The 13868-nt window shown below is 33.1% G+C and overlaps 1 protein-coding gene across 15 annotated transcripts in view; it reads left to right on the top strand.

Moving 5' to 3' along the window:
- The window catches only part of CSNK1G3 (casein kinase 1 gamma 3), a 116224-nt gene that overhangs the window by 53418 nt on the left and 48938 nt on the right, over window positions 1–13868 (top strand). For 7 of the 15 annotated variants that reach the window (XM_057736503.1, XM_057736489.1, XM_057736435.1 and 4 more), the window contains exon 5: window positions 4956–5009. The exons of the other annotated variants lie outside the window; for them this stretch is intronic. In XM_057736503.1, the coding sequence (XP_057592486.1) occupies window positions 4956–5009 (54 nt within the window). The remainder of the gene's footprint in view (window positions 1–4955; window positions 5010–13868) is intronic. 15 annotated transcript variants of the gene reach the window in all.

Raw genomic sequence — 13868 nt, 5'->3', positions numbered from 1 at the left:
GCTGTGCCACACAACTCCAGGGACCACCATTTACAAGGTAGTCTGTAAAAGGGTGCTTCCCTGTGCTCCAGGGCATAGTATTTACGTAAATTGAAATATGACTGTTATTGCCTGAAGGTGTGTGTTGTGGTGGCTCAGAAACTCTGACCAGTGTGTGTATTTTTGAGTATTTCATGTGAATCATGAATTTTAGTTACTTGTTAGTGTTTTCATCAATCATGAATTTTAAAAACATTTTTGAGTACTCATGTGAACTTTGTAGAAAAACAAGAGTGTTTTTCTGATGACTTAAAAATAATTTGATTTTGGAATTGATTCTTGAAGGGATTGTATTTTCAGACTGCTCTTATTAATCATAAGTGGGGCATTCATAGTAATTTAACCTATAATTCTTTTATGGTATTGTAAATTTCATTTAAGTAGCAACTTGCTTACTATTGTTCTCTTTAAAAATAGATATATTTAATCAATATTCAGAATATATAAAGAACTCCTAAAATTCAACAACGAAAATACAAACAGTCCAACTTTAAAGTGGGCACAGGTCTTTAATAGACATTTCTGTAAAGAAGATAGATGTACAAATGGCCAATAAGCACATGAAAAGATGCTGAATATCACTATTAGGAAAATGTAAGTCAAAACCACAAAGATGTACCATTTCACACCCATTAGGGTGACTATTATTAAACAAGGGGAAAACAAACCCCAAACTAGTAAATAATGAGTGTTGGTGTGAATGTGGAGAAATTGGAGTCTTTATGCATTGCTGGTGGGAATGTGGATTGCTGCAGCCACTGAGGAAAACAGTATGACTGTTCCTCAAAAAATGAAACATACAATTATCCTTTGATCCAGCAATTCCACTTCTAATTATATACATAAAATAATTGAAAGCAGGGGCTTAAACAGATAGTTGTACACCCATGTTCATAGCAGTGTGATTTGCAGTAGCCAAAAGGTAGAAACAGCTGTGAATGATACACAGTGTGGTTATATGAATAAAAGGGAATATTACTTAGCTCTAAAAAGCAAGGAAATTCTGACACATGCTGCAATATAGATGAACCTTGAGAACGTTATGCTAAATGAAGTAAGCTAGTCACAAAAGGACAGATACTGTGTTATTCCACTTTTTGAGGTACCCAGAGTAGTCAGATTCATAAAGGCAGTGCAGAATGGTGGTTGCCAGGGGCTAAGGGGGAGGGGAGCGGGTGAATATTGTTTAGTGGGTATAGAGTGTCAGTCTGGGATGGTGAGGAACTTCTGTGGGTGGGTAGTGATGGTGGTTGTACAACAACGTGATTGTATCTGATGCCACTGAACTGTACACTTAAAAATAGTTAAAATGATAAATCTTCTATTATGCATATTTTGCCACAGTAAAAAACAAATTAAAATAGATTACTTAGAATTATTCACTGAGATATCTGTGAAATATACAGTTTATTTAGTTTTTGATTCTACTGTAAGTCTCTTTATCTAACTTCCCTGACCTTATCCCTCTTTTCTCTCTGATTTGTTCAGACTCTGTTATATATATGCAGTAGGACTGTACAGCTTTACTGAGTATGCGTATGAGGGCTGACTCCATATTATTTATAGCCTTCCATTGGATTAGAATATCACTTTCTCTGATAGCAAAAATTTAGTGGATTGAATGATCTTGTTTTGTAATATTCACTCAGCATTTATTGAGTAAAGTGAAGATCTAGATTTGGGAGTCATCCGCACATAGGCGGTTTTAAAAGCTAAGGGAATGGGTGAGGTCTCCCATAGGAGAGTGTAGAGAGTGACAAGAGAAGAGGAACAAAGGCAAAAACATGATGACCACTGCATTGGGTAGGAATAAATTTGACTGCCAGTAACAAAAATCATGACGGCAATAGCTTAAACAAGTAAGGGGATGTTATGTGAGGAAGAATAAACAAGGAGTCCTGAAGTAGACAATTGTAGGATTGATATGGCTACACAGAAGTAAGGAATCCAGCTCTCTTTCACTTCCTCCTCCTGTTTTTAGTATGTGGCTTTCATTTTTATGATTCTGGATTTTTGTAACAGGAGGGAGGAAGGAAAGGACGAAATTACCATCTATATAAAGGTAACTTCCAATTCTTTATCTCCTGCCTTCATTCTTAAAATCTAGTCATGCATGTGTGTCCCTACTAGAATCAGAAGTTCTGTGTACCCAGAATTTCACTCCCTATCTTCTTTCCCCTTATTTTTCCAATGATTTTTCTCTCCTCCAAAAGACTTGTTTGTTCTTCTGGATTACCTTGTTCCATTAGTGGCTCACCCATTCAAGCTGAAAATGTTAGTCATCTTTAATTTTGACTTTTTTAGGATAATTTGAAAGGTCTGTCAGTTATGTCTCTTAAGAGATCTCTTGACTTCATTCTCTTCTGCCAGTCTTCATTGTCACTTTTTTTTGAATTGGGCTTTTTTTGTGTGTGTATGTCTCTCACTTCCTTCTTCCCTCCACTCCTCTTAGAGGCTTGTCATTTAGTATAAGGTCCACATTTTTTTCTCTTTCTACTTGACCCACTTTTTAGTGGCACTAAACTTAATGTTCTCTGAATAGATCTTAGTATTTTCATATATCTGTATTCTTTCTGGAATGTCTTTCTTTCTCAATGTATTCCTTCTTTTTTCAGCCCCCAGCTAAATGTCTCCTCTTTTGCAGCACATTTGCTGGTATCTGTTTGTTTCATTCCAGAAAAAGCTTCTTCTTTACCTGAAATAATTTTAAATGTGCCTTCATTTTTCTTTTATCATATCATATTTATATTTGCTTATGTCTCTCTCCTCCACTAAAATTTGAACTCTTTGAGGGCAATGAGGATCATCTTTTTATCCTTGAAACTGAGCAGAATGATTGACAATTGTAGGTCCTTGGTGAATGGTTGAAATGGTAAATTCTTTAATGAGAATAATAGACTGTTTTCTGTCATGAGATGTGAAGTTGCAGTACATAATCTCCAGTATTTCCTATAGCTTTTTAACTTCTGTGATTGTATGTTTAAAGTTTGATATATTAATATTATATAAAATTATTGTATTATTACATGTTGAGTTTATTCCACTTCTGACAGATAAACATAGCCATGTAATTTCAAAAATTTATTTGTTTTAATTAATATCATTTGTATCATCCTATGGTTAGGTAAATTTTAGAGGTTTAGAAATAGAAGGAAAAAAAATCAGTCATGAGTAATTCTTTAAATGATTGAAAATGATGAACAAAGGACACATGCAGGTAGTTATTTAACTGACTGAACAATACAGCTGCCTAAAAATAATCACTTTCTAGGGAAGCATAGGTTATAATTATTAGAATTAATTGTTTTTTTTTTTATTTACTTGAAAAAAAGTTTAGTTGAATTGTTGAGACTTCATGAAAATGCATAGGACATGTTTTGAAATTTATAGGGAAATTTTTTTTGAAGATCTGTGATTCCAAATAATGCTTCTTTATCTTAAATTATTTCCTTCACGTCAGATGGTTTATGTAGGCCATATTGGGGGAAAATTTGCAGTCATTTATTCCTTGGAATTTCTTTATCAGCTGATACTTCATCACAGAAAGTCAGATAACCTTTTTTTAAAAATCTGTCATAAATTAATATTCTTGGAAGGTCTCTAACTATGGCAATGATATTAAATATGCTATTTGAGACCATGCATATGTTAAATAATTGTTTCTCAAGTGAGTGTTTGACTTTTTGATGTTGCCTGAACTATGTAGTTCTAAAGAATAATTTTGTAGTTCTGAAGAATAATTTGATAATAGCAGCAGTGGTTGTTTCTAAAATTATAGTTTGTCATGGTATTGCCTTCTAAGAGTTAGAACAACGTCTCTTCATTGTTTGTACTGAACCCTCTGCCTTCTTGGTTTATGTCTTGTTAAAAAGTCAGGGTTTATGTGTTCCCTGTGTATTTTGCTCTGGTTTATAGATGCCTCCATTTTCACATTCTTTTCAAGGTTATTTAGCTCTGTGAGTTTTGGTGATTCCATAATATTATGAACACTTTATCATACTATTCACTTTTGAGAAAGGTTGTGGATAATAGTATAAGCCTTTTAAATGTGGGTATACACATTAAGTAATTTCTAAAATTTCTTTTATTCATTAAGTTGCCAGGTTAGAGTTTCTCTGACCATCTTTTAAGAAATTTAAGAAATTCTACTCTTTCTGTGTATCTTATGAGCCTTTTGGGGAAACAAAGAAAATATTGTTGAAACCATGAAAGTTAAGTGAATAAAATAAACAGAATATTTTATTATTAATAAAATAATTAAAATAATTGGAATATTAGAATATTTTGGTGTTAAAAATAATGAAGATTACTATACAGGTGAAGTGATGGTTAGTGTAGACTTATTTAAGCCTAAATAACCAACAGTTTATGTAGCAGCTTCCTTTTTCTGTTAGCTTAATCGCATTTAGAAGCCATCTTAAGTGTATGTAATATTTCTGTTTCTTTTTAGAGGCCTTTCTGTATGGGAATTTCTGCAGATTATGCACTGCTAAACTTCTAATTTATTTGTGAATATGTATATTGGTACTATTAGTTAGAAGTGTACAAAGTTTTTCTGTTAAATTTGTAGTTTATGGAGAATGTGTATGTTTAAAGAATGCTATGCATTATCAATATAAGAAAGAAAGGTTAACCGATAGTGGTTTCAATTTGGTTTGTATGGTCCAGGTATTAGGATAGTTGTATGTTGTGTGGTAATTATACTTTTAATATTTTCAGTGATTAATTAATCACATAATAATCTTAAATAAAAACAAACTATATTTTTGAATAGGGTGTGACTAAATGGTGATGAAGGACTTAATTTTCTAAAATACAGTATTATTTTTGTAATTCCCTATGTAATCATAAAAAGTATAAAGCCATGAAAAATAATGTAATAATATTTTATTTTTATTTTTGATTGAAATGTAAAGAAGCGTATTGTGAGAAGAAAAGATTCGTAAGCTTGCAGATTGGGGGTAAAAATGGTAAGAGAGAATCCATTTTTTCTTAACTATTTAGGCCTACAGAGGATAGTAATTGAATAATAATATAATATAATATAATATCTATTCCATATTCCGTAAATTATAATAAACAATAACTACTTGTTTGTAGGTGATGTTACTTTTTAATGTTCTTTGAAATTTAGACTGATTTTTAAATGTGTAAATAGAATTATCACTGAAAGCACTATTGCTTCTGTTTTACAGTGGATTGCCTTTTCCTTTTATTTGGGGTTAATTGCTAGAATAGCACTACTAAATGTGGGTTATGTGGTATTTTAATGGAATGAGTGTTACCAATTCCGGAACTCATTGCACCTGTTTGTTCATATCAAGGCTTCCTAATCAGATAGAACAGTAATTCTCAAACTTTTGAGTCTCAGGATCCTTTTAGACTCTTAAAATTTCTTGAGGATCCCAGAGGGCTTTTGTTATTTGGGTTATAGCTATTGATATTTACCATATGAGAAATTAAAACAAATTTAAAAGTTGCTGTATTAATTCATTTTAAAATAACAACAGTATTTTAAAATCACAACTAACTCTTTTCCAAGTTAAAAAACAGTGTGAGAAAAGTGGCCTTGTTTTACATATTTTGCACATCTCTTTAATGTCTGGCTTAATAAAAAAGTTAGATTTTCACATCTTCTTCTGCCTTCAGTCCATTGCCATATTACATTCATGTAGCCCCAGGAAAACCTGACTTTCACTTGTGAGAGAATGAGAGTGAAAAAGGTAAATAACATCTTGGTGTTATTATAAAAATAATTTTGATGTCACTGGCATCCTGAAAGAGTCTCATGGACCACCTTCCCCTGTCCCTAAGTGTCTCCAGACTGTGTGTGGAGAACGGCTGAGCTAGGACTATAAGCATTTGTGCTAAAGGTTAAGAATGCCTGAAAGCAAAACTTCCTTGGAAAAGAACATAGCCTATGTGATAATTCTGTACTTAGTATTTCTAATCAGATTGTAGTTTTTCTTGATCAGATCTGTAGAGTTTAAATTTCCTGATCAGAATGTTATTTAATACTGTTGTTCTGATCCTTCCTACATAAACAACACTGGACCTGAAAACAGAAACATCATGACAATATTTTTTAATAACATGCTTAACTGTTGCCCACCTATAAGGAACTGAAGTACCAAGCAGTTTTAAGAGTATTAGACCTCCAAGTGTTACTTTGTGACTTAATGTTGTTTTGTCACTTAAGTGGAATGTTGAAATGTAAAATGAAGCATTTAGTTAAATTAATTTTGAGAGAGTGATGGTGAGATTGTATTTTCACATATGTGAATTTTATATTCTTGCCCATTCTTGAACTTTTCTTGGGAAAAAATACATTTGTCTTGAATATTGGAGACGCTAATAAGCATCCCTGAAAATTAGTGATGTTAGATGTTATGAGACTAACTTTCACCAACTCACAATCAATGACTTTTTATGGTAGTCTCAAAAATACTCTTAGAACAATTGGAATTGGGTGGAGTATAAGTTTATAGTTGAAAATTCACTGGATAAGAACATACACAAAAGCTTGCTTTTGCCCATGAGTTGGATTGCATTCATGCAGTTCAGGAGCCAAAAACTTTGATCAAGAGACACAGCTGGTAACTTAAAACCTTCGTTACTCTTTGTACTCAGCCTTCTTTCTGAGCTTCTCTCTTCTTTCGTGCCCTCTTGTCCTTCACCTCTCCCGCTTTTAAAAACTCTCTTCCTTGTGTATCATTTATATTGCCGTGGTTATTTGCTTTGTTTGGTGTTTGCTTAGGGGACTCCCCAGCCCTGTTTGTTAGTTGCAACTTTTCCTAACTCCTAACAATTGAATTTATTTGCTCATTGTTAGAAAACTGCCCAGACTTGTCCTAGGAAATGAAATTTTTGTTTGGTCTTTACAGTGTTTGCTTTATAGTCTTGATTTTTAAAAAATATGTAACTCTTGATCCGGTACTTCAATGACAAAATTTGTGTTGGAATACATTATTAGTAGTTATGTAACAAGTTTTTGCATTCATTGATTCATGAAACAATATGTACCTCAAAGAGTCATTTAGAGTGAGATCTTTTCTTTTTTCCACCAAAGATCTGTGCTGAGTCATGTTTTAAGATAAAATTATGTTGATTGATAAAGCTGAGGTATTTTTATTCATATTGGAGACTAAATGTTTAATTTACTGAATGCAATGTAATTCTGTTTATGGAACTTAGCCATCTTGGATAAGGTAGAGATAAATATTTTTGGGACACTTTGAAACCATTAAAGAAAGGAAGTTTTGGAGCAAATTGAAGCAGTTCTCATTTGTCCCTATATCGATCTTTTTCTCAGTGTTATTTTAGAAACCCAAAGTTATATTATGTGTATAGCCTGATTGAATGTACATGTTAGGAACACAGTAATTCTCCCAACAATGAGTTGGCTTATGTGAAATATAGCAGAGCAGATTCACTTATACATACATCTCTTCAAAACTGAGAAATTCTGTGTGAATAATTAGGAATTTTGAGTCATGCTTAATAGACAAGTTTGAAAGGAGGAGACTTGAAGTTTGGGTAAAAAGAAAAGTTGGCAATTTGGATAGCAGAACTAGGGTAGAAAACTTTGAAATGCAGCCTTAGAAAAGTTCAAACAGTAAGGCAGAGTAAAGCTGAGCCTTAGAATGGATCCATTCCTTTTGTTAGGGAGGTGTGGTAGGAAGAGAGAGGAAGCCAGAATTATATTATAGAGTGACAGAGGCTGAATAGTACACAGTTGACCTTTGAACAGTGTGGGTTTGAACAGCTTGGGTCCGCTTATACATGGAATTTTTTCAATAGTAAATACTACAGTACTACACAATCTGAGGTTGGTTGAATTCGAGGATCTGGAACCACAGACACAGAGGAACTGAAACGTGTATGGAGGGCCGACTGTAAGTTATACATGGATTTTTGACTGCACAGAGGGTCAGTGCCCCTAACTCCTGTGTTTTTCAAGGGTCCACTCTACTTTGCTTAATTCCAAGGAGCTCCAGAATGAAGTTAATAGTAAGAGTAGAAGTAAGGCTATGTAACTTCAAATATTAGCGAGAGTGTTTGAGAAATACTTGCTCAGTTATAGTTGGATTAAATAAATGCGGCCTAAATCTTTTTCCAGTTCAAGTTTTTCTTTGTAGTCCCAGAAGAATTTTTTTAAGTTATGTAAGTGTCAGGTGTGCAGCATTATAATTTGACATCTGTGCAGGCATATCTTGTTTTATTGTGCTTTGCTTTATTGAGCTTCACAGATACTGTTTTTCTTTTGCAAATTGAAAGCTGTGGCAACCCTACAATGAGCAAGTCTTCGATGCCATTTTTCCAACAGCATCTGCTCACTTCTTGTCTCTGTCACATTTTGGTAATTTTCACAGTATTTCAAACTTTTCCATTATTATTATATTAGTTACAGTGATCTGTGATTAGTGGTCTTTGTTGTTACTACTACAGCTTGCTGAAGGGTCAGGTGATGGTTATCATTTTTTAGCCATAAAGTATTTTTAAATTAAGGTATGTACATTGTATTTTTAGACAAAGCTACTGTACACTTAATAGGCGACAGTATAATGTAAATATAATTTTTGTATGCACCAGGAAACCAAAACATTCGTGTGACTTTATTTCTACATTCCCTTTATTGTGGTAGTTTGGAACTGAACCCAAAATATCTCCTAAATATGCCTGTACACACTACAAAGTGACCGTGGGCACATTTTTAGTTACTGTCCATCACCATACAGCTGACTCCTTTTACCCATTTCATGCATTCCCCCCAGTTCCCTTTCCCCCTCTGGTAACCACTAATCTGATCTCTGTATCTATGAGTTTGCTTTTGTTTTATTTTGTTTGTTCTTTTTTTTTTTTTTTTTAGATTCTACACATGAGTGAAATTTTATAGTATTTGTCTTTCTTTGCTTAACTTACTTCACTTAGCATAAAACTTTCAAGGTCCATCCATGTTGTCACAAATGGCAGGATTTAATTCTTTTTTGTGGTGGAAGAGTATTCTTTTGTGTATATGTACCACATTTTCTTTATCCATTCATGTACCCATGGACACTTAGGTTATTTCCATATTTTGACCATTTGTAAATAATGGTGCAATAGACGTAGGCATTCATACATCTTTTCAAATTGTTTTTGTGTTCTTCAGATAATGCCTGGAAGTGGTATAGCTGGGTCAGATAGTAGTTCTAGTCTTAATTTTTTGAGTAATCTTGATACTGTTTTCTATTGTGGCTGCACCAATATTCAGTCCCACCAGCAGCGTACAAGGGTTTCCTTTTCTCCATATCCTCTCCAATATTTGTAATTCTTTCTCTTTTTGATAATAGCCATTCTGACAGGTGTAAGGTGATCTCATTGTGGTTTTGATTTGCATTTCCCTCATAATTACTAATGTTGAACTTTTTTCATGTGCCTTTTGCCCATCTGTATGTCTTTTTAGAAAAATGTCTATCCAGATGCTCTGCCCATTTTTTAATCAGCTTGTTTGTTTTTGAGTTGTATGAGTTCCTTATATATTTTGGATATTAATCCCTTATTTGATTTGCAAATATCTTCTCCTGCTCAATAGTTGCCTTTTCATTTTGATGATGGTTTCCTTCACAGTGCAGAAAGTGTTTAGTTTGATGTAGTTCCATGTGTTCATTTTGTTTTTGTTTCTCTTACTTTTGGAATTAGAGCCATAAAAATACCTCTAAGACTCATGTGAATGAAGTTACCGCCTTTGGTTTCTTCTAGGAGTTTTATGGTTTCAGGTCTTATATTCAGGTGTTTAATCCATTTTGAGTTAATTTTTGTGTATGCTCTGAGATAGTGGTCTGGTTGATTCTTTTGCTTGTAGCTGTCCAGTTTTCCCAGCACCATTTATTGAAGAGACTGTTCTTTTTCCATCGTATGTTGTTTGCTTCCATGTTGTCAATTAATTGCCCATGTGTTTGTAGTTTTATTTCTGGGCTCTCAATTCTGTTCCATCCATCTGTGTGTCTGTTTTTGTGTGAGTTCCATACTGTTCTGATTACTATAGCTTTGTAGTGTACAGTTGACCCTTGAACATTATGGAGGTTAGGGTTGCCATTCTGTGCAGGAGAAAATTCATGTATAACTTATAGTTGGCCCTTGGTATATACAGTTCCTCCATATCCATGGTTCTGCTTCTTCGGATTAAAGCAACCTTAGATTGTGTAGTACTCTAGTATTTACTATTGAAAAAAATCCTTGGATAAGTGCAGTTCAAACATGTATTGTTTAAAGGTTTGCTGTAGTTTGAAATCAGGGAGTATGATAACCTCCAGCTTTGTTCTTCTTTCTCAAGATTATTTTGGCTGTTTGGTGTCTTTTGTGGTTCCATACAAATTTTAAGATTGTTCTAGTCATGTGAAAATATGCCATTGGAATTTTGATAGGGTTGGCATTGAATGTGTAGATTGCTCTGGGTAGTATAGACATTCTAACAATATAAATTATTTCAGTCCATAAGCATGAAATATATTTCCATTCATTTGTGTCTTCTTTGATTTCTTTCATCAGTGTCTTAAAGTTTTCAGTGTATAGGTCTTTCACCTCCTTGGTTAAATTTATTGCTAGGTATTTTATTCTTTTTTATGCGATGGTAAATAGGATTATCTTAATTTTATTTTCCTGATAGTTCATTCTTATAGAAAAACCACAGATTTCAGTATATTGATTTTTGTATCCTATGACTTTACTGAATTCATTTATTGGTTTGAACAGGTTTTATTTGTGGCATCATTAGAACTTCGTATATATGGTATCATGTCATCTGCAAACAGTGGCAGTTTTACTTCTTTATTTCTGATTTGGATCACTTTTATTAATTTTTTTTACCTAATTGCTGTGGCTAGGATTTTCAGTACTATGTTGAATAGAAGTGGTGAGAGTGGGCATCCTTGTCTTATTCCTGATCATCATTGAGTATGATGTTAGCTGTGGGTTTGTCATGTGTGGCTTTTATTAGGTTGAGGTATGTTCATTCTGTACCCACTTAGTTGAAAATTTTTATCATAAATGGATGTTGAATTTTGTCAAATGCTTTTTCTGCATCTATTGAGATGATCATGTGATTTTTATCCTTCATTTTGTTAATATAGTGTATCATGTTGAACATTCTTGCATCCTTGGAATAAATCCCACTTGATCATGGTGTATGATTCTTTTAATGTATTGCTGGACTTTGGTTTGCTAGTATTTTGTTGGGGATTTTTGCATCTTTGTTTACCAAGGATATTGGCCTGTAATTTTCTTTTATGGCATCCTTGTCTGGTTTTGGTATCAGGGTAATGCTGGCTCCATGAGATGTGTTTGGAAGGTTTTCTTCCTCTTTAATTTTTTGGAAGAGTTTGAGAAGGATTGGTGTTAAATCCTCTTTGAGTGTTTTGTATAATTTGCCAGTGAAGCCATCTGATCCTAGACTTTTGTTTGTTGGGATCTTTTTAATTACTGTTTCAGTCTCCTTACTAGTAATTGTTCTATTTAATTTTTCTGTTTCTTCATGATTTGGTTTCGGAAACTTGTATGTTTCTAGGAATTTTCCATTTTTTCTGCGCTAATTTGTTGGTGTATAATTGTTCATAGTAGTTGCTTATAACTTTTTGTCTTTCTGTTGGTATCAGTTGTAATTTCTCCTCTTTCATTCTGATTTTATTTCTTTGAGTCCCCTCTTTTTTTTTTTTTCGTGATTAGTATAGTTAGAGATTTGTCGATTTTGGTTATCTTTTCAGAGAACTAGCTCTTTGTTTCATTGATCTTTTCTATTGTTTTTTAAATGTCTATTTCATTTATTTCCACTCAGTTCTTTATTGTTTCCTTCTTTCAAATGTTGAGCTTCATTTATTCTTTTTATGTTTCCTTTAAGTGTAGATGTAGATTATTTATTTTGGATTTTCTTGTTTCTTGAGATAGACCTGTATTGCTATGGACTTTCTTCTTTGAAGTGTTTTTGCTGCAACCCATGGATTTTGGTATGTTGTATCTCTGCTTTCATTTGTCTCTAGGTATTTTTTTGATTTCTTCAGTGACCTGTTGGTTGTTTGGTAGCATGTTGTTTAATTCCTATGTTTCTGTGGTTTTTACTATTTTTTTCTTGTGATCGATATTTAGTTTCATAGTATTGTGGCCAGAGAATATGTTTGATATGGTTTCAACTTTTCTGAATTTATATTGAGACTTTTTTTGTGACATAATATATGATCTATCCTGGAGAATGTTTCATGTTCACTTGAGAAGAATGTATATTTTGGTGCTTTTGGATGGAATGTTCTATACATTAAGTCCATGTGATCTAATGTGTGATTTAAGTTTGATGTTTCCTTTTGATGTTTTTTTCTGGATGATCTATCCTTTGATGTAAGTAGGGTGTTAAAGCTCTCTACTATTATTGTTTTGCTTTCAATTTCTCCCTTTAAGTCTGTTAATATTTGTGTTTTTATATCTTAGTACTGCTGTATGGAATGCATATACATTTATAAATGTTATATCTTCTTGCTGGGTTGACACCTTTATCATTATGTTTGCCCTTCTTTGTCTTTAACATAGTCTTTGTTTTCAAGTCTGTTTTGTCTGATATGAATATAGCTACTCCAGGTTTCTTTTCATTTCATTTGCATCAAAATTTTTTCCATTCCTTCACTTTCAGTCTGTGTATGTCCTTTCTCCTGAAGTAAGTCATGTGTAGGCAGCATGTGGATGGATCTGTTGTTTTGTTTTTTTTTAATTCAAACAGTTCCTCAGTGTCTTTTATTTAGCTATTTTAGTCCATTTACATTTCAAGTAGTTATTGATAAGTATGTACTTATTGTCATTTTGTTAATTGTTTTCTGCTTGTTTTTGTAGTTCCTTTCTGTTCTTTTATTCTCTTTCCCGATTCCTTTGTGTTTTGGTGGTTTTCTTCAGGGTTATATTTATATTTCTTTCCATTTTCTTTTGTGTATTTACTATAAGTGTTTTTCCCCTTTGGTTACTGTGAAGTTCACATATAATATCCTCTGTAAGTAGTAGCCTGTTTTAAGCTGGTAGCAACTTAAATTTGAACACATTCCAAAGCTTTATCTTTTTACTCCTCCGGCCCCCGCCCCAGTGTTTCATACGTTTGATGACACATTTTACCTCTTTATTTTATGCATCCCTTAACTTACTATTGGGATTTAATTAAATTTACTACTTTTTGTCTTTAAACTGTCACATGTGCTTTATAAAGCAAAAATGATTGATCTATTACCTTTATTATATATTTACCTTTTCCAGTAAGATTTTTTACTTGCATATGTTTTCTTATTAATCAGTGCTTTTTCTTTTCAGCTTATGAAATCTTTTAAATATTTCTTGTTGGGCCAGTTTAGTGGTGATGAACTCTTTCAAGCTTTTGTTTATCTGGGAAACTCTTGATCCCTTCTTCAATTCTGAATAATAAATTTGCTAGGTGGGGAATCTATTGGAAGTTGTTTCCTTTTAGCACTGTGAAGGTTATGCTACTCACTCCTGGCCTATAAAGTTTCTGCTGAAAAATCTTACACAGTTTACTTTGTATGTAACAAGTTGGTTTTCTCTGGCTGCTTTTAGGATTCTCTTTATCCTGAACTTATACCATTTTAATTAAAATGTGTCTTGGTGTATGTCTGTTTGGGTTAATCTTTTTTGGAAGTCTCTGGGATTCTTGGACCTGGATATCTGTTTCCTTCCCCAGATTAGAGAAATTTCTGGCCATAATTCTTCAGATAATTTTTCTGCCCCCTCTTCTCTCTCTTCTTCTTCGGCATCTATGTAATGGAAATGCTATTCTGCTTAATGCTGTTTCAGTGGCTTCTTAAATG

The sequence above is a fragment of the Hippopotamus amphibius genome, chromosome 1 (genome assembly GCF_030028045.1).
Source record: "Hippopotamus amphibius kiboko isolate mHipAmp2 chromosome 1, mHipAmp2.hap2, whole genome shotgun sequence".
Lineage (NCBI taxonomy): Eukaryota > Metazoa > Chordata > Mammalia > Artiodactyla > Hippopotamidae > Hippopotamus > Hippopotamus amphibius.
Note: the sequence above shows the minus strand (reverse complement) of the source record. Positions and strands in the feature narration are given on the sequence as shown.